Source organism: Macadamia integrifolia, chromosome 3 (genome assembly GCF_013358625.1).
Source record: "Macadamia integrifolia cultivar HAES 741 chromosome 3, SCU_Mint_v3, whole genome shotgun sequence".
NCBI lineage: Eukaryota > Viridiplantae > Streptophyta > Magnoliopsida > Proteales > Proteaceae > Macadamia > Macadamia integrifolia.
This window is the reverse complement of record NC_056559.1, coordinates 34397676-34417206: the sequence shown is the minus strand read 5'-3', so window position 1 is coordinate 34417206 and position 19531 is coordinate 34397676. Positions and strand designations below refer to the sequence as shown.

At 37.8% G+C, this 19531-nt stretch overlaps 3 protein-coding genes and 1 long non-coding RNA gene across 7 annotated transcripts; all 4 read left to right on the top strand.

Moving 5' to 3' along the window:
• Positions 1–1903: 1903 nt before the first annotated feature.
• On the top strand, positions 1904–3455 carry LOC122073576. The gene is made up of 2 exons (XR_006138830.1): positions 1904–2017; positions 3044–3455. It is a non-coding gene; the product is annotated as an uncharacterized LOC122073576 (long non-coding RNA).
• Positions 3456–5966: 2511 nt separating this feature from the next.
• LOC122074394 (cytochrome P450 CYP82D47-like) lies at positions 5967–8476 on the top strand. The gene is made up of 3 exons (XM_042639217.1): positions 5967–6631; positions 7009–7330; positions 7743–8476. Exons 1-3 carry the CDS (start codon positions 5967–5969, stop codon positions 8364–8366), a joined length of 1611 nt encoding a protein of 536 aa, XP_042495151.1. The 3' UTR covers positions 8367–8476.
• Positions 8477–10807: 2331 nt separating this feature from the next.
• LOC122073149 (xanthotoxin 5-hydroxylase CYP82C4-like) lies at positions 10808–14685 on the top strand. 4 transcript variants are annotated; one of them, XR_006138675.1, is made up of 3 exons: positions 10808–11805; positions 13353–14298; positions 14417–14685. XR_006138675.1 is itself a non-coding variant. In XM_042637684.1 (2 exons), exons 1-2 carry the CDS (start codon positions 10837–10839, stop codon positions 13783–13785), a joined length of 975 nt encoding a protein of 324 aa, XP_042493618.1. In that variant the 5' UTR covers positions 10808–10836; the 3' UTR covers positions 13786–14685. The 4 variants fall into 4 exon arrangements, 3 of the variants coding, with proteins under 3 accessions (XP_042493618.1, XP_042493616.1, XP_042493617.1); XM_042637684.1 differs by having other exon boundaries at positions 13780–14685; XM_042637682.1 differs by having other exon boundaries at positions 13353–14685.
• On the top strand, positions 13787–14500 carry LOC122074393 (cytochrome P450 CYP82D47-like). The gene is made up of 3 exons (XM_042639216.1): positions 13787–13987; positions 14137–14298; positions 14384–14500. The coding sequence occupies exons 1-3, from the start codon at positions 13787–13789 to the stop codon at positions 14498–14500; spliced, it is 480 nt and encodes a 159-aa protein (XP_042495150.1).
• Positions 14686–19531: the final 4846 nt, after the last annotated feature.

Here is a 19531-nt window from a genome sequence, read left to right as displayed (position 1 = left end):
TCTTTCCTCACACAATATCTCAGAGAATGAGGATTTTTTCCAAGATTTAATTTTGTTTTATTTTCTTTCTTTTCTTAAAAAAGACTTGTAGAAGGAAGGAGGCTAGAAAAAAATCCTATAAAAGCCCCTTCCTCCCCCTCCTATTTTATTATTCCCCTTAGTTTATTTTCTAGTTTATACTTAGTTTTCTTCCCTCTCTCCCTCTCTCACTCTTTAGTTTCAGTTCTTCTCTATTTTTGCTTTAATCACTTTTGTAATAGTTTTTTATGTCAATTAATGCAAGCACTCTTTTATTCTTATTCAACCTTTTATATTTATGATTTATGCAATTGAGTTGTAATTTTTAAAGTTATAGTTCTAGGCTTAGATCTAGGTGACAAGATCACGAGCCGTGGAGCCTCTTTTTTTTTTTCAAGTTCATTTTTTTTTAAGATTTGTTTTCTCTAGTATTAGAAATTTTAGATTTGGTTTATTCCAGATCTGGTTTTTAGTACTGGTAGTATCTCAAATCACCCAAGCTTTCAAGTTCAAGCATTGATTCAAGTAAGTAGGCTCATTTAGTAGTCTTCTCTCCCCCCTCTCATTCCCTCTTCTGACTGCCATTTCTTTCTTAATTTATGATTTTAATTTTAGTTGTTACATTATTGCTATCCCTTTCCCCTAAGGTTCATGCCTTCATGGCTAGTGTATGTGTTGGCTTTGCCCCTCCTAGCCATATAACCATCAATTTATTGCTTTTATTTTAATTGTCTCCCTTTCCCTAAAGCCAAGTAGAGTAACCCTTGTAAGAGTGACTCTCTGGTCAAGTAGGGAATCTCATATTATGATGCATCCCTCGGGCTAAGTAGAGAAACCTACTTGTGAGTCTCTCTCTAGCTTTCTCCCCTTTCTTTTACTTTATTTTTATTTCAGTATTTTTTTTCTTTTATTGTTTTTTTTTTTAAATTGCGTGGGTTGTTTATTTTCAGTTATTTATTTATTTAATTTTAATTGCATGGCTTGCGTCTTTAAATTTTTAGATGACGAATGGTTAGGACGTTATTTTAGATACATATGTTTAGGACGGTAATTAGAATTAGATCACAACCATTAATCGGTTCACTTTTGCATTATTAAAAGAAATAAAAAAATAAAATAGCTGCTCTCCCTGTGTTCGACCCGTAGCTACACTAATCCGTATGCTTGCGATTACATTTTAAATCAAAACATTTTCAAGTTTATTTGTAACAATTTTGTTGCAGACTTTTACCACTATCTGTTGGATTTATCGCACAGTACATGTTGTAAACAGCTCTGGGGGTGTTGATTTGAAAGGCATTTATGTTTTATCCTCAGGACGTGTGTTGTGGCTGCCCAGACTTCAAGCTATGCCAACTTCTTGAGCAAAGGGGATGTGGCCTTGAGTAAACTTAGCCTAGAGTCATCGACTTTTAGCCCCAAATGAAAATTTTCATTTGGGAAGTTTTTTTTTTCTGTGAATCTTGTGTCAATAGTAATAGGAATGTAGATTGACACCAGAAGTTAAATATGATTTCCAGAGGATACTGAAGCTTGCTCCATTCAAGTTTGGGCTCAATTTGTGTTCCAACTACTAACCCAATGAGTTCACACACCCAATTTTATAATTTTCTGATTTTATTAGTGAACCTCCAAAATGTGACTTGTTTACTGTGCTGTCTACTCCTAGTTGATTGCTGGGCCTGGCTCCATTATTGGAAATTTGGATATGCGCTGTAACCTGTCAACCCAATTGAGTCCAACCTTTTATGCCCTACAGCCATCTCTAGGGCTAGGGTGTTGGGAGTTGGGACAACACATGTGAAGATGTTTTTGTCATCAAGCTCACCGACCATTCCTCCTAAAACCATTATATAATTGATTTCTATTGGGGCACATACCGCAGAATCACATCTTCCTTGGGTAGGAAACACTCAACCTCCATTTCCGGAAAGTGTACACTAAATCATTCTATGTTGTGAAGCCGAAGCTCAACAACAATGGGATCTTTGTCATTCAAGTGGGTATTATACTTCCATTAATTAGCTTCCGGTTCTTTCTTCTTCAAAGCTTTTTCTCCTTAGATGATTTTATTTTCCCTTTTTTTTTTTTATAACCACAGGCAGGTGTACTTACCTACGAGTAGGTCTTCTCATTCTTCAATCAAATTTAATGTCCATTTATAAGACACTGATATATAGTATTATACATTGGAGGGCAATAAGGTCATTTTATATGAAGTGGAGAGAGTTAGACACAATGATGCTAGCATACCCTACCCCATTAGTAAAGAACCTTTTTCCCTTAAAAAAAAAAAATAATTGTTGATTATGTTCCTCATCTATTTTCTGAATCTCATAATACCGGCACATAAAAACCATCTACGACCAAATAGAACGAAATGGGAAGCACTCACAATCGAAATTTTTGGGCTTCTGACATTTGAGCTCTTGGGTTTTTCTCTTTGCTCAAGCGGACTTTTTTTCTTCAACAATGGATTATGGCATTTTCATTACAATAGGACTGAGATCACAATGATCTAAAGGCCCTTGCACTCAAAGTCTTTTGGCTTTTGGGATTTTAAGTTTTCTTTTCGTCTCTTAGATTTATTTTTCTTTGGCAATGGGTTATGGCATTTTCGCTGCGTTGGGATTGAGATTTCCTTGATCTATAGTACTTGATGTAGACTTTATTTTATTATCTTGCTAATGCACTTGAATCCCTGAATCCTTTTCTTTTCTTTATGAGGTTTGAGTAGTGAGTGCATCTCTTTCCTATGTATTTTTGTTTCTATTTTGTGCGCAATGCTATGATTTGACCGAATTGAAGCTAATTTATGCAAGAGAAAATATGAAACTGAAATTGTTATCATGGATAGTACATTTCACAAGAGGCCTTGCTTCTTCAAATTTTGTTTCCTGATCTTTAGAATAGACCTTTGGTAATCATTTGAATCCTTCTATCTCTTTGTTTAGAAAATTGTTTGTAATCTTGACCTTAAGTTCTTATTTTTTGGTTTTTGAGTATTGGCATTTTTTCTTGTCAGGATTTCCATGCCTTGCTAGAAGTTCTTGAGTTTTGAGCTTTGAATGTGGTATGTGTAGAGCTATCGGAAGGCCCTGAACTTGGCTTTTGAATTACTTTACAGGGTCGGATAATGTTGACAAGGGGGAGAAAAACAGTTTAGTTGATGGCCTCATAATTGCTACTGTCAGGTGTAGCTTAGATGGAAAAGTTATTAACAATAATAGTAATACTTTATCATGTCATGCCTTAACACCATTCGAAGCAGAAGAAAGGATGTTTTCAGAGGAAGATGCAACAATGCCTTACCGGATTCCTTTTGTATAGAACTATCAGAGTCAAGTTTGGTGGATTCCTTTTGTATTTTTCAAGAATTTCTCTTGTACTTGGAGATCATTTAGCTGAATCATTGATTCTCTTGGATTGGTTTACCATTGAGTGGGTTGATTTTTTGAGTTTTAAATTGTCACAAACAGCCTTAGGTCAGCAATCCGGCAGCCCTTAGTTCAGAATTATCTTATTTGAAGCTGTGCAGTAGCAAGGTGTAGGAAAATCAGTTGATTGGTTTACTTTTTTTAAAGATGTTGTGTGTGCATGTGTTATTACTTCTCAGGTTTCATTGTTGTGGGAATGTCATGTATAAAAAATATTTTAGGTACTTTGGTATTCCATCTTCTAATTGTAGGTGCAATTCTATGTTTTCGGTTTTACTTTTAATATCTTCTAGTTGTAATGGTACTTTTGCCTTACAATTATTGTATAATTTTTAGAATAACAATTATTATCCCTTTTCGATAGTGATTATGGATGCTTATTGTATTTTTTTATGAGGCTAAAGAAATACATTCATTACTAAATTATACCTTCATTTTCTCTCTAATAGAAGCATAGTTCCTGGCAAAAGAGCATGGGTTAGCTATGAATATTATTATATTTCATTTTGGTTTTCTTCATCTTTCTTTAATAATAACTTTATAATTTATATATATGCGACTTTTGCTCAATTGGCAGAATACTTGGGGTGTGGGAAATTATTCCACACCTCAAGAGGATGGTGGTTCGAATCCACCAAGTTCCTTCTCTATAATTTACATTTTAATCTTACTGATTGGATCATGGGAATTGGTATTTCATTATATAGAGAATCCAATAGCTTACAAAATTGAATAGGACCCTATCTAACTTGTTTAATTTTGATTATATGTTCATCTTTATTATTTTATAATTCATAGTGCATAATTTCCTTTATGATACCTTTGTTGTATACTGGTTGTGCTATTCCTATAAGCTCTTTTATTAATTTTGTAGATTATATTATTGAAAATGATTTGACATTTGAATATTTAAATCGGTGTTATATCCTTAGAGCTTGATTTTCTCTCTCTCTCTCTCTCTCTCTCTCTCTCTCTCTCTCTCTCTCTCTCTCTCTCTCTCTCTCTCTCTCTCTCTCTCTCTCTCTCTCTCATACACACATAAATTTTATTTAGATGTATAGGAGATCAGTTCCTAATTGGGTTAAGCACTATTTACCTTATTTGGTTTAAATGTTGGTGAAATCGTGTACTGTTGAAATATCTAGAAAAAAGTGAAAAATTATATCATCATATTAGAACAATAAATCTTTCAATCAAGAAACCTTCAAAAAGCAGATAAGTGAAAATACGATGAATGTGTAATTATTTTTCCCACAAACACAGTAAAAAAAATGTTTTGCCACACGTGCAAATGCACGTTTATTTCTTACTAGTATATATATATATATATATATGCCCTTTATTCACATCAATATGATATCGGCCTAGAATTGGGGTCAATTAATACTTATACCAATTCAATCTCATCGATTCAAGCTGATCCAAATTGATTCCTCAAACAATGTCCCGACTGGCATTTGTAGAGTTAGTTGCTATTGCCGTCCATAGGAGGCCAAGCATCCTAGTGGACTATGGGCCCTTTTAAGAATGAAAATAATAATAATAATAAGATACACATTATGTCAAGTTTTCAATGACACCCAATTTCTAACAAAAAATATGACCATTGAAATCTTAAAGAATAGCAGCCGTACGTACTAACCTTTGAAGCTTTGAACATGATATCTGATCCACTTCAAAAAATAATTGCCTCCAAATTTGAATAAAGGAATTAGTCTGGTTCATGACCTTCTATGTTCCTTTCGGTCCAAATATAATGGATAGTGATAGCAAAGGCATTTCTAGCAATCTACTTGATGGATCATGATACAAATTTATGAGTGTAACTTTTTTTCTTTCTCTCCTCTTTACATGAAATTATTTTTCTGCCTTCCTATAATCAATGTCATTTATCACGATTCATTGATGAGATCTCCTATGTCGTTTGCTCACAAAACCACCATATTTGTTCAATTTATTCTTCTTAACTTGGATTCCATGAGATGGCCTTTAAAAGTTTTAGCATAAACAGTAGGGATTCGCAAATCTACTAGAAGTAAATTTTGTGTATATAAAGTGCCATAGCTGTCTCAAAAAAATGACAATGTTCCATCTTGGAGTAGGGACAACTATCACTAAAATGAAAATGGAATCCAAGAAAGCTAGACCCGGTACAAAGTCCTTAGTCCTATCCACCCAAGGTGATTGGGAGTAGGGAATGGCAGGTAGAAGTCAACATTTGTGACTTGACCCTTGGAAATTTAGCACACAATAACAATCCACCTAATTAAAGATGAACATCCCATTTCTGATGAAGTCAAAAATTGTCAGTAATGGTAAGTCACTAATCATGGCCCAAAATACTATGAGGACCACAAAATAGTTGGGCCATGAAACTGCTTATATATGCGACAAGTCTCAAAACCAAAATACTATGAGGACCACAAAATAGTTGGGCCATGAAACTGCTTATATATGCGACAAGTCTCAAAATTTCTCATAAGGGGGGTTGAATCCATAGACCTAACAGCTATGCATTCTCTTTTTGAATTCTCAACAGTAGTCTTCTTCTTCATCCTGATATCTCTTTACTATTTACTTCCATGGAGGTTAAGGAGTACAAAGCTCAGCAATAGCAATAAAAAGGTTGCATCAGAAGCTATTGGAGCATGGCCAATAATTGGTCACCTCCATCTGTTAGGAGGTAATTCTATTCCTCACATTACTTTGGGAGCATTAGCTGATAAATATGGGCCAGTTTTCACCATTCGACTTGGCATGCAACCTGCTTTGGTGGTTAGTAGTTGGGAGGTAGCAAAGGAATGTTTTAGTACAAACGATAGAGCTCTTGCCACAAGATCCAAGGCAATAGTTACAAAGCTCATGGGTTATAACTATGCAATACTTGGCTTAACCTTTTATGGAACTTATTGGCGTGAGGTACGCAAGATAGTGATGCTGAAGCTTCTCTCCAATCGCCGCCTTGAGATGCTCAAACATGTTAGAGCCTCAGAGATAGAAGCCTTCACAAAAGACCTATACAAGATGTGGGTAGAGAAGAAAGGTGGCCAAAATATACAAGTCTTGGTTGATATGAAGAAATGGTTTGTAGATTTGACACTTGACATTATTGTTCGAATGGTGGCTGGGAAGAGATACTTTGGCATAGCAAATACTGCCTCTGATGCAGGGGAGGTGTTAGATCAAACACCAGGAAACACGAATAAAGGGAGACAATAGATCCGTACGACACAGAGATTTAACGAGGTTCACACACTAGGGTGGTGTGCTACGTCCTCGGGCGAAGAAGAAGATGATTCACTATGCAGAAGAGAGATTACACCCTAATAGCGGCGAGGAAGAACTCGCCCTGAAACCCTAGCTTCGTGAAAACCCTAGAATACAATGACTTTCTCAACAAGCAACAGTACATTATATATACTCCAAAAACGTGGGCCCAACCCCTCTGCTTCCATCACAGATCTCAGAAAAATTCCCATTCAGGTCGCCACCAAAATATGTCGGATCGGGTCAATCTTCAAAAAGGGTCAAGAATTCGAGACAGACTTAACAGGAGGCGATGCCAAGAAGGAGTTAGAGATTTTTTTCATTATGCTGGTCTATTTGTGGTTTCAGATGCATTTCCCTTTCTTGAGGGATTGGATTTGCAAGGATATGAGAAAGCTATGAAGAAGAGCGCGAAAAACTTGGATTCTATAGTTGAAGGATGGTTGAAGGAGCATAAGAAGAAGCGATTATCTGATGTTAATTATGGTAAGGCCAAGGGTGATCATGATGATCAAGACTTCATGGACGTAATGATATCTATCATGGAGGATTCAAACCTCTCCTCACCAGATTATGATGCTAATACGGTCATCAAAGCTACTTGCTTAGTGAGTACTTGATTTTTTTTTTTTGTTAATCTTTAAAGCCATTCTATTGACATCATCCATTTGAAGAACCAAATTGTTGAATCAGACCCATCTAATCATGAGAAGTTTTTTTGCGGAAGAGTCATCGCATGAAAAGTGCTTTGTACTATCTTTGCTCTCACGATTAGACTACTTAACTCTTCCATAGCATCTTTTTCCTTTGCTGCAGAATTTGTCTTGTTTGATTTAGGGATCTCTCTTCCTTTTTTTGAGCGATTATCTTTCTGGGTGTTTTTACATCTTTTTCTCCTTAATATTTACAAATTATCTATAAATTTTTTTTTTTTTTTTTGAATAGTTTGAATAAATTATTTCTCCTTTCCAACTTCACCATCTCTAATGATCTTTATGTAATTAACTGTTTATTTTGCAGAATATGATTCTTGGTGGCAATGACACCACTGTGGTTACTTTCACTTGGGCCCTCTCATTACTACTCAACAATCGTCAAGTACTACAAAGAGCTCAAGATGAGTTGGACATGCATGTTGGTAGGGACAGACAAGTGGACGAATCAGATATAATTAAGTTGGAATATCTCCAAGCAATAGTCAAGGAAACATTGCGTCTCTACCCTGTAGCTCCACTAGCTGCCCCACATGAGGCCATAGAAGAGTGTACCATAGCTAGTTTTCATGTTCCAGTAGGAACTCGTATACTGCCAAATCTCTATAAGATTCATAGGGATCCACGTGTATGGTTGGACCCATCTAAATTTAAGCCAGAGAGGTTTCTCACAAGCCATGTGGATGTTGATCTTCGAGGTCAGCACTTTGAATTAATCCCTTTTGGCTCTGGTAGGCGAATTTGTCCTGGGATTTCTTTTGCTCTTCAAGTTCTGCACCTGGGTCTGGCTCGTTTGCTCCATGAGTTTGAGTTTGCAACCCCTTCCAACTCACCTGTGGATATGACAGAGAGCCCAGGGCTTACCAACATCAAGGCAACACCACTTGAAGTCCTTCTCAACCCACGTCTTCCTCCTAAGCTTTATGGATAGAGTACTCTTAATTGTTTTCTCCAATACCAATGCGTCATGGGGCATCTTGTCTTGCTAGATGCATCTAATAATTTCTAAGCTTTTATGGAAATAGCTGATTGGAGTTATGATTAATGCTGGTTTGTGGAGTACTTTGTTGTCATATTAGGATTTTCTTTATGGGTAATAAAAAGGTTATTTATAAGGAAAAGAACCATGTTCATACAAGAACAAACCTTATCTAAAGAGGAGCAACAAAACAAGAAACCTAAAGACTATGTTTGGTAGCAGAAAAAAGAAATAGAATAAAATATATAATTGGACAAAAATTATAATTACTAATGATTTTTTTTAAAGTGTCTTTCTCGTCATATTCATAACTTTTTGAATTTTTATTTTTTTCTTGACGTCCAAACATAACCTAATGGGTATATATTATATTATGGACAATTAAGTTGTTCAGTTAGTTAAGTGCATATCATGTAGTAGCAAGCCTAGGTTTTGGTCACAAGTTTGAGTCCCACCCCCACCCCTGTCAAGGTTTGAAAAGACGGAATTTGGGTTGGGAACGAACAAGGTTGATATTGATCCAGATCGGATAGAAATAGCTTTGTGTTAAAATAAAACACTTTTTGTTTTTGTCTTTTTTTTTTTCCCCCCTTTATTCATACCGATCCATCAATATGGTATCAATCAAGAATTGGGATTGGTTAAGGCTTATACTAATCCAATATGATCGATTCAAGTCAATCCAAATTGATTCCTCAAACAATGTCCCAGCTAGCTTTTGCAGAGTTAGTTGCTATTATCGCCCTCCTCTAGGGAGGCCATCCTAGTGGCCTATGGGCCCTTTTAAAGGATGAAAAAAATAAAAGAAAATAATAAGATACACATTATGTCAAGTTTTCAATGACACCTAATGTGATAATTAAAATTTCTACCAAAAAAATATGACCATTGAAATCTTCATGAATGGCCGCCGTACTAAACTTTGAAGCTTTGAACATGAAATCTCCACTTCAAAAAAAAAAAAAAATATTTGCCTCCCAATTTAAATAAAGGAACTATCCTGGTTCATGAACTTCTATGTTTCCTTTTGGTCCAAATATAATAGATAGTCATAGCAAAGGCATTTCTATCTATCTACTTGATCAGGGATTGAGGTACAAATTTATGGGTGTAACTTAGGTAGGGTATGTTAACACATTTGTCTCTTTGTCTCCTCTTTATATGAAATGATTTTGCTGCCCTCCTATAATCAATACCATTTTACCACAATTCATTGATGGGATCTCCTATGTCATTTGCTCAAAGAACCGTCATATTTGTTCAATTTATCCCTCAACTTGGATACCATGAGATGGACTTTAATAGTTTTAACATAAACAGTTGAGCTTCGCAAATCCACTAGAGGTAAAGTTTGTGTACATATAGTGCCATAATTAGGGGTGTCAATCTGTCGGGCCGGGCCTAGCCGAGCTTAGCGAGCCTATGTCATTGGACCATGACCTACTTATTGAAGGAATGAGTCGGTGTCGGTCGGTGTCCTATCAGGCTCAATTGGGTTCCGAGCTTTAATCGGGCTTCTCCTAATCAGGCTTTAAACGGGGTAATGTACCATTAAAGTTTTAAACGGATCTTAAATGGTCTTTACTTTTCTTAGATTTAAGATACTTAAATTTATTTTGTTAAATCATCAACAATTTTGAATAGATATTACACTTAATTACAGTCAATGATTGATAAAAGTTTCAATACATATCCTATTCTATCCCAAAAAATCAAAATACCCATGTAAACAGTTGGGCTAAATGTGTCGGTTTGAGTCGGACTTATAAATGGGCCGAGCCAGTCAGGAGATACATCGGGCTTACACCTTGCACTGTGTGCTACCTATTTATAAATTTACCAGGCTTAGGCCCCACACGTTTAATAATCAGGTCGATTCAAATCGGATCATAAACGTATAGAGCTCGATCGGGCTTACTGGTGTGGACCTGAAATTGACACCCCTAGCCATAATTGTCTAAAAAATGAATGAAATTTGATTCTCAAAATCACAAGTGATAGACTTGGCACTTCATGTGGCTTATACACTTCCTGAAATATGAAATACGAATCAACTACGTGAGAAGCATCCATAGTGTTTCCACATGGTACAAAATGATCTTGGAAAAAATGAAAATGGAATCCACAGAAATCTAGCCCCAGTACAAAATCCTTAGTGCTATCCACCCAAGGAGATTGGGAGTAGGGAATGGCAGGTAAAATTCAACATTTGTGACTTGACCCTTAACAAATTTTGCACACACGACAACAATCCACCTAATCAAGAATGAACATCTTACGATGAAGCCAAAAATGGTGAGCTGTCACTATTAAGTGTCCCTCCCTATGAGGACCACAAAATATTTGGGCCAGGAAACTGTTTATATATATGTGACAAGTCTCAAAATTTCTTATCAGGGTGATTGAACCCACAAAGTTAACTATGGATTCTCTTCTTCAATTCCCAACATTTATGTTCTTCTCCTTCCTGTTATTTCTTTACTTCTTGCTTCAATGGAGGTCAAGGAATACAAAGCTCAGCAATAGCAATAAAAGGGTTGCACCAGAAGCTGTTGGGGCATGGCCAATAATTGGTCACCTCCATCTGTTAGGAGGTAATTCTATTCCTCACATTACTTTGGGAGCATTGGCTGACAAATATGGACCAGCTTTCACCATTCGGCTTGGTATGCAACCTGCTTTGGTAGTAAATAGTTGGGAGGCAGCAAAGGAGTGTTTTAGTACAAACGATAGGGCCCTTGCCACCAGATCCAAGTCAATAGCCACAAAGCTCATGGGCTACAACTATGCTCTATTTGCCTTCACTTATTATGGGACTTATTGGCGTGAGATACGCAAGATAGTCATGCTTCAGCTTCTCTCCAACCGTCGGCTAGAGATGCTCAACCATATCAGAGCCTCAGAGATCGAAGCTTTCATAAAAGAGATATACAAGATGTGGGAAGAGAAGAAGGGTGGCCAAAATATACAAGTCTTGGTTGATATGAAGAAATGGTTCGCAGATTTAACACTAAATATTATTGTCAGAATGGTTGCTGGAAAGAGATATTTCTCTAATAAAGCCTCTGATGCAGAGGAGGCACTGCAGTGTCAAGAAGGAGTTAGAGATTTTTTTCACTATATTGGTCTATTTGTGGTTTCAGATTCATTTCCCTTTCTTGAGGGGTTGGACTTGCAAGGATATGAGAAAGCTATGAAGAAGACGGCAAAAAATTTGGATTCTATAGTTGAAGGATGGTTGAAGGAACATAAGCTTAAGCGATCATCTGCTAACTATGGCCAGGCCAAGGGTGATCAAGACTTCATGGATGTTGTGATATCTATCATGGAGGATTCAAAGCTCTCATCAGAAGATTATGATGCTGATACGATCATCAAAGCTACTTGCTTAGTGAGTATATAGACAAAGATAGTTTTTCATTCTATTTTCTTTTATTCATGCATAAAACCTTTTATTTTATAGACCTATTGAATTATGAGTTTGGATCAGGTCTTCGTAGGAGAAGCATCTCGTACAATGTTTGATCCACACTTGCAATCCACTCAATGTGAAAACTTATTGTAAAAAGAGAAATTGAGTAGAATATTCCATGCGTGGATCAAGCACCGTGATCCTAATCATTTACAAGGACCTTATCCGGACTCATTCATTTATTGGGAGACTATTTTCTGTGGGGGATCGCAGTCTCCACTAAGGCGTCTCAAAGTTGGTCTCTCTCTACATATATTGATCATTTCAATTGAGGGAGGTGGATCTAAATACCAGCATTTTGTATTGTTAGATCTCTCTCTCTCTCTCTCTCTCTCTCTCTCTCAGCCATAAAATTTGTCCGTTGTTGCAACATTTTCTGTCCACCACCCACTACACTGTCTCTCTCTCTCTCTCTCCCCTGCCGGCCATTGTAACCCACTGGTGCCACACATCTCTCTCTTTCCCCTTGAGACAGCGGCCTCTCTATCTCCCCCTCAGACTCTGCATACCCCCTTATACCCCACCCCGGGTTAGATTTTTGCAGATCCAGACCCATGATGCCCTCAGCTTTCTCTCATTTGATCTTAGCCGTCCCTGTCAACAGAGACACATGTCACCGGATTAGATGGGAATTACACCTAATTGCACCTTGATGGAATTGGAGAGGATCACAATCCCAATATAGCTAGCTACCACTTCCTTAGCATAACCCACAAAGTCTAAATACCAAAATATCAAGAACTAATTTACATCATCCGATAGGATTAGGTACCCACATTATGGAACTTTTTTCTTTTTGGGTAGGTGCCGACTATGACTAGAATTTTTTACTTCAATTATTAAGACAAAAATTTTATGGGGAAGCTAGCTTCAATGTCTTTATCATCCCAAAAGATCAAAAAGATTTTTTCAGCTATGAAATTCCTTAGGCTATGTTTGTTTGTAAGGGGAATAAAAGGGAAGGGAAGTGAAATTTTCATACTTAAAAAAAATATATATGTAATAATTACCCATGTGACTTTAACATTAACTTTAAATCTTTCCATATTTGATTATAGAATTTCACTCTACTTTGCATCTAAAACCCTATAATATGTAAAATAAAAATTACATGTAAAATACATCATTAGTAAATATGGTTAAAAAAATTAAGTAGTTTAAACAATTATATGGGTAATGACTATAAACATTTCTTTTTAAAGTATGAAAATTTCACTTCCCTTTCCTTCCCTTTAAATTTCCGTTGCAATCAAACGGAGCCTTATAGTTTTAAGTTTTCCTTCACCACGTGATGAGGATGACCACTCCATCCTAGGTCCACAAACCCCATTCTTATATGTGTGAGATATCTCTAGTTTTTAAGATCAACCCATTTAACTTGAGCTTCTCCTCTTACACCAATCTCAAAAGGGGGCATTAACCCACAAAGCTGACAACCATGAATCCTCTTCTTCAACTCCCTACAGTTATGTTCTTCTCCTTCCTGGTATTCCTTTGCTACATGCTTCAGTGGAGATCAAGGAATACAAAGTTCAACAAGAGTGGCAATAAAAGGGTGGTTGCACCACCAGAAGCCGCCGGGGCATGGCCAATAATTGGTCACCTTCATCTCTTAGGTGCTAATACCATTCCTCACATTACTTTAGGAGCAATAGCTCATAAATATTGGCCAGCTTTCACCATTCGGCTTGGTATGCAACCTGCTTTGGTGGTAAGTAGTTGGGAGGTGGCAAAGGAATGTTTTAGTACAAACGATAGAGCTGTTGCCACCTGATCCAAGGCAATAGCCACAAAGCTCATGGGCTATAACTATGCTCTATTTGGCTTCACTCATTGAACTTATTGGCGTGAGGTACGCAAGATAGTGATGCATGAGCTTCTCTCCAACCGTAGGCTTGAGATGGTCAAGCATGTTAGAGCCTCAGAGATCGAAGCCTTCATAAAAGAGCTATACAAGAAGTGGGAAGAGAAGGAAGGTGGCCAAAATAAACAAGTATTGGTTGATATGAAGAAATGGTTTGCAGATTTAACACTAAATATTATTGTCCGAATGGTGGCTGGGAAGCGATACTTTGCAAATAAAGCCTCTGATGCAGAGGAGGCGCGGCGGTGCCGAGAAAGGAGTTAGAGATTTTTTTCACTATATGGGTCTATTTGTGGTGTCAGATGCATTTCCCTTTCTTGAGGGATTGGACTTGCAAGGATATGAGAAACCCATGAAGAAGAGTGCAAAAAATTTGGATTTTATAGTTGAAGGAATGGTTAAAGGAGCATCAGCAGAAGAGATCATCTGCTGATTACTGCAAGGCCAAGGGTGATGATCAAGACTTCATGGACATAATGATATCAATTATGGAGGATTCAAAGCTTAAAGATTATGATGCTGATACCATAATCAAAGCTACTTGCTTAGTGAGTACATAGAAGATAGTTTTTTTTTTTTTATTCATTATATTGATTTCATAATTTTTTTCATGAGAAATGTTGGATCTTCCAGATTCTGTTCCTTGTAAATTTTCTTGAAGCTCAGGTGAAGAGATTGATGACGGCGAACAGTAGAACCTCAAAAAAGGTCAGGTTGCTCTTGATAAAGAAGAAGAAGATGATAAATTGAACTCTTTGCTATTGCCTAGAAAGGGTGGCATGAAGAAGAATCCAAAGAAGTAGCGGAAAACTCGGCTGGAACTCGTCGGAATCACAAGTCGCAGGAAGGGAGAGAAGGATCGAAGGAGAGAAAGTGATACGGAGAGAATGAAATGGTATACAGGTGAAGAGAGGGGTATTTTTGGGATAATAAGATAAGGGTGTTTTACTCATAAGGGTTAAAGTGTCATTTCATAGCATCACTTAACAGTGACTGACGGTAGGGGTCTGAGTCTAATTTGGTGAAAGAGAGGGGGTGTTCATATAATATTGGCATTCTCCAGGGAGTGACACTGTAAATTACCTTTTATTTATTTTATTTTATTTTTCTTTTGGATTCCATGAAAAAGAGTATTTCTTTTGATGAAGGGGAGGAAAAGGGTTGAAATTAAATTGAAATATAGTTTAAAATTACAAAGATACCTAATGATCCAATTAATAAATACTTTGGACACAAGTCAGATCACATATTGTTAATCCATTTGATCAGTCCGATTAAGAAACGTTTGTGAATCTGATTTTTTTTTGGGTAGAAAATATGAATCCAATTAATTGGGATCAGTCATGGTTTGAGTTTGATTTATTGCATGATATTTAAAAAGTTTAGGAGGTTTAATAATGGGGAGCAATTTGCAACGATTATTTAATGAGAATCGATGTTGTAAATGTGGATTCTTATGTTCATGTTCTTATATTATTACAACACTATTATTAATATATAATAACAAAGATTTTCTTATTGACACACTTTAGGGTGTCAAATAATTTGTAATCTTAAAATTTTATCATTTTAGTATAACTTTTTCTTTCAGTGATAAAAAATTCTATCATTGCACACATGTAGTCGAAAAATTTTAAGACAAAAGATATCCCTTGAGAGTGACATAATGGTAAGTTAAGTTTCAATAATTTTGAAACCTTTTTTCAATTGGCTTAAAAAAAATTAAGAATAAAAAATTGAACAAATAAAGAAGGTTACATATTCTAAATACCCCTATAGATGTGTCATTTAGACAATCTCATTATACTAATGCAATTGTTAAAATAGAGTACAATAGCTCTATGTTGTTCCAATTTTATTGGATGTCTCCGAGGAGATGAGTACAATTGTTAAATAGCTAGAAATAACTCTTAACCAGAATATGAGTACAATATCTAATAATAATGCATTATGTTAATTTTTTCATTTAAAAAAAGAAAAAAAAAAAAGTCATTCTCCTAACCCTTGTACCAAGCTTTTGGTAACCCTTTAAGAGGCATCAAAATGCTTACTTTTCCTTGCGAATCATTTGCTTAGACCAAAATCACCTTTGGGCTAAAGGACTAAAGGAGTTTAGAAGAAGATCATATACTTGGTAAAGAATGTAAGCTTCAACTTTTAAAGTCACAAGCACACAAATGTCTTCTGGCCCTTTAGAATTTTAGTGAGGAGATCTGGATTCGAAAAACCAGAGGGGACCATTTAATGCATAAGGTGCACTCAGCATGAGGCTAAGCCCCATCTTACACATGTATCTACACTTAAGCAAGCCCCAGTTTCCCAATGCCTCTCACCGCTTCCGTTTCTATTTGCTTTCCAACTAAACTTAAGCTGGCTCCACCTGGCATAACCGTTTTCCCAGGTATCGATCCCATCTTCTTTGTTAATTGGTATTGGCTAAAACGCCCTCTACCATATTGTTTTCCAGATTAAGTTCCTCCAAAAGACTTTACCTTCCATAATTTTTATTTCATAAAACCACTTCAGACAACATGTTATCTCATGTTTCAAGTTCCAGCAGTCCCAAGACATTTTTCCCCCAAATTATGTCTCTCTCTCACTCCAAAACAAAAAGGCCAGCCCATGCGACCTATCACAATTCCTAAAAGTCAACCCCTTTGTTATAGGCAACATGGTCACGGTACATGCAGAAAAATAAGAATGCGAAATGTCTAGAGCCCGATAAATGTTCATATAAGTGATATGATTGACACGTGTTAAATATGTTAATCCTGCTAACAGAATTGTAAATTGTCACACCCCGTTCACATAGAACCGGGCCAGTGACCGAGTTAACACCGGTTAACCCAAACCTGCCAGGATCATCAGATACTGTATTCCACCACAGCATACACACACTAACATAAACTCATCAGATCAGCGGAAGACTAAGTTTTACCTGTGAATAAGTCCCATATACTTGATACCCGAAAGGTGATACGATAATTATATACATTTGGGCCCGAAGGCATGATATATACACAAAAAAGAACAAGATTCAATATCAAGTATATACAGGAAATCATCAAAACAATCAGAGTGCACAGCTCGGCTCGGTCTCAAGGCTGGAGCTCAGCTCGGCCTCAGAACTGCTGTCCCGCAGCACATCTCTCACACGCGCAGTCTACGCCGTGCTCAAACTCATCAGGGGTCCACCAGTCTCTTCAGGAAACTCGACTGTGGGACCCACCCCATGCTCCTCAGATGCATGACCTGCAAAAACATCTAAAAAGGGGTGTACACGTGGAATGAGCTCACTAGCTCAGTAAGTAGAGAGGTGGACCACACACAACAGTCCACACATCACAACACATCATATGCACTACATGCCATGCAATTCATTTTAAATCACATACACCTAATCAACATTACTAAGTCTTTGGTTTTAGTGCTACTACAACCACAGTGCGCGTATACTCCGGGTACGAGCCGCGAACTCCCTCCCGCGATACGTCCCTAGGGCTATTAGAGAAGGCCCACCGTGAGTACTCAGAAAAATAAAGACAATGCCGTCCACCGGCTCTCAACAGAAATGTAAATAAATGAAATAACAGTGCTGACTCCAGCAATTTAAAAGCAGTACGATTGGCCCTCTTGAATATACCACCGGGGTTGCCGACTGTCCTACATGACTCGCCGGGCGTAATGCCTAACCGCCACAGTGTCCGACAACCGCGACCCCTGCTTCCCCCCAAATGGCAACCCAACACCTGAACCCCTGTTGGGAAGGGTCGTAGCACGGGATGGTGAAAATCCTAATACCGCATGCTCCTATATGTAGTACGACTGCATAGTGCCTCCGTGTCCCATACCACGGGCCACCAATGCATTCGTTTCCAAGCCGACCACGGTATCTAGTCTATCAATGCATTATGCACCATGATGTCCACATTCAACATATAACAATCTCATTCAACTTGCATTTGAAAGTAAACATGGCACATATGCACATCAACGTGTGGAATGACTAATCTATATAGCATATTCATGATGACATGTCTAGATTAGATATAGTTATATGAATGCCAAACAAATGCCTTGAAACAAGGCCAAACGTCCTCTCTCCACTTACTTGTAGCGTACAAGGAGTCCCACTCGGTACGGGTGAGATCCGGAGCGAATCGGGTAAGCTTTGGTGAACCTAACAAAATTGAGCGGGGTTAGTACTTCACCATTTTAGAATCAAAATTAATGAAATCCGATGTCAAAATCGTGTTTAGAACGTCGAAAGAAGGTCACACGTCCGATTTGGGCTCGATCAGACCTACGGATCACCTTCGGGGTCACTCAGGTGGGTCGGACAGGTGGGCCGTCTACCCACCGGTCCTACCCGCCGGTTTGGACCGGCGGGTATGGACCCACCGGTAGGACCCGCCGGTCCTACCCGCCGGTTTGGCCAGGGACCCCCCTGCCCTCTCAGGTGGGTGCTCTCAGGCGGGTAGGGACCCGCCGGTTGTACCTGCCGGTTTTGGCGGAAAAACCCCAGTTTCTTCTCAACTTCCTCCATTCCTTGGGGACCCAAATAGGGCTTTTCTCAACCCATTCTTCACACCTTTAAAGTCCTATAGGATGGTTCTAGCTTAGATCTAAGTTAGATTCGAGTGAGGGGAACCATCTTACCTTCTTTGCTCAAGAAAGACTTCAAACCCTCCAAATCACTTCCAACTCACAATGCTCCTTCTACCTTGTCCCTATCTCTTCAAATCCTTCAAGATCAACACATAAATCATCTATTAAACCTTAGATTCATCATTTCAAAGGGTGTTTACTAGATCTTAAGAAACCATACTCGAATCAAGGGTTTAAAGCGTGGGTATGGTTAATGTTCATAAAATCCAACTTTTCTTACCTCCAACTGTAGATCTCGAGTTGAAGATTACTCTCCCGGCACCGGAATGGCAAGATCGAGCTTCGGCGCCACTGAAATCCTTCCTTTCTTCCTCTTCCCTTCTTCTTCCCTTTCTTCTCTCTCTCCTCTTTACTTTTCTCACCAACGTACGAGGGTAATAAATGGAAAGAAAAGAAATCATAAAGCCTTATATACTATTCCTAATTAAGTGAATAGTGATGGATGGGTCACTCAGGTGGGTGGGTGTACCCACCTGTTATACCCACCTGAGAGTCAAGACATGGGATTTTGACCGGGTTCGGACCTCGGCTCGGGCCCTACCCCAAGCATACGATGTAGCATACGTATATACCTTAAAATACGGATATAATACCTGTTCTATCCGTACATAGCCTTATGGTAGGTGCACGTACAGGGTTTGGGCACTCCCGTCTCTTCTGGCACTGGCTCGGACTTGTCGGGCCAGCCGGTGTTTAAGGTCACCCGTGCCATCATAGCCCATAAGGAACCCGCTCTCATATCCTCAGGCTTGGTTCCTGCCTAGTTAAACCGGTTCAACCACGAAATCAGACCGGGTTTAAGAAGCGGGATATTACATAAACAGTTACAACCCTATTTAATATTATTAATATTTAAATAAATAAAGATAAATAATAAAAATCCCAATATAAGTGAACTCCTCCTTTGATTCCACTTAGAAATCTTGATCCTCTCTCTCTCTCCTTGCTTCTTCTTCAAGGTTGTTCCTTCTTTCTTCTTCCTTTTTCAACGCTCTCCAATATAATTGAAGTTTTGTTTACTAATCTCACTGAAGATTTGCATCCATGGTAAATTCTCATAGGTTAATAATATCTACCCAGGAAGTAATAATAAAATCCTAGATATTCAAGAGC

What these genes read in the sequence shown, in the direction of transcription:
- LOC122073149 (XM_042637682.1), top strand. Translation starts at nt 10,837, where the DNA reads ATGGATTCTCTTCTTCAATTCCCAACATTTATGTTCTTCTCCTTCCTG. An exon ending in TCATCAAAGCTACTTGCTTA is followed by an intron (nt 11,806 to 13,352) that starts GTGAGTATATAG and finishes AACTCCCTACAG; the next exon opens with TTATGTTCTTCTCCTTCCTG.
- LOC122074393 (XM_042639216.1), top strand. Translation starts at nt 13,787, where the DNA reads ATGGTCAAGCATGTTAGAGCCTCAGAGATCGAAGCCTTCATAAAAGAG. An exon ending in AAGCCTCTGATGCAGAGGAG is followed by an intron (nt 13,988 to 14,136) that starts GCGCGGCGGTGC and finishes TGGATTTTATAG; the next exon opens with TTGAAGGAATGGTTAAAGGA. An exon ending in TAATCAAAGCTACTTGCTTA is followed by an intron (nt 14,299 to 14,383) that starts GTGAGTACATAG and finishes TGGATCTTCCAG; the next exon opens with ATTCTGTTCCTTGTAAATTT.
- LOC122074394 (XM_042639217.1), top strand. Translation starts at nt 5,967, where the DNA reads ATGCATTCTCTTTTTGAATTCTCAACAGTAGTCTTCTTCTTCATCCTG. An exon ending in GCCTCTGATGCAGGGGAGGT is followed by an intron (nt 6,632 to 7,008) that starts GTTAGATCAAAC and finishes CAGACTTAACAG; the next exon opens with GAGGCGATGCCAAGAAGGAG. An exon ending in TCATCAAAGCTACTTGCTTA is followed by an intron (nt 7,331 to 7,742) that starts GTGAGTACTTGA and finishes TTTATTTTGCAG; the next exon opens with AATATGATTCTTGGTGGCAA.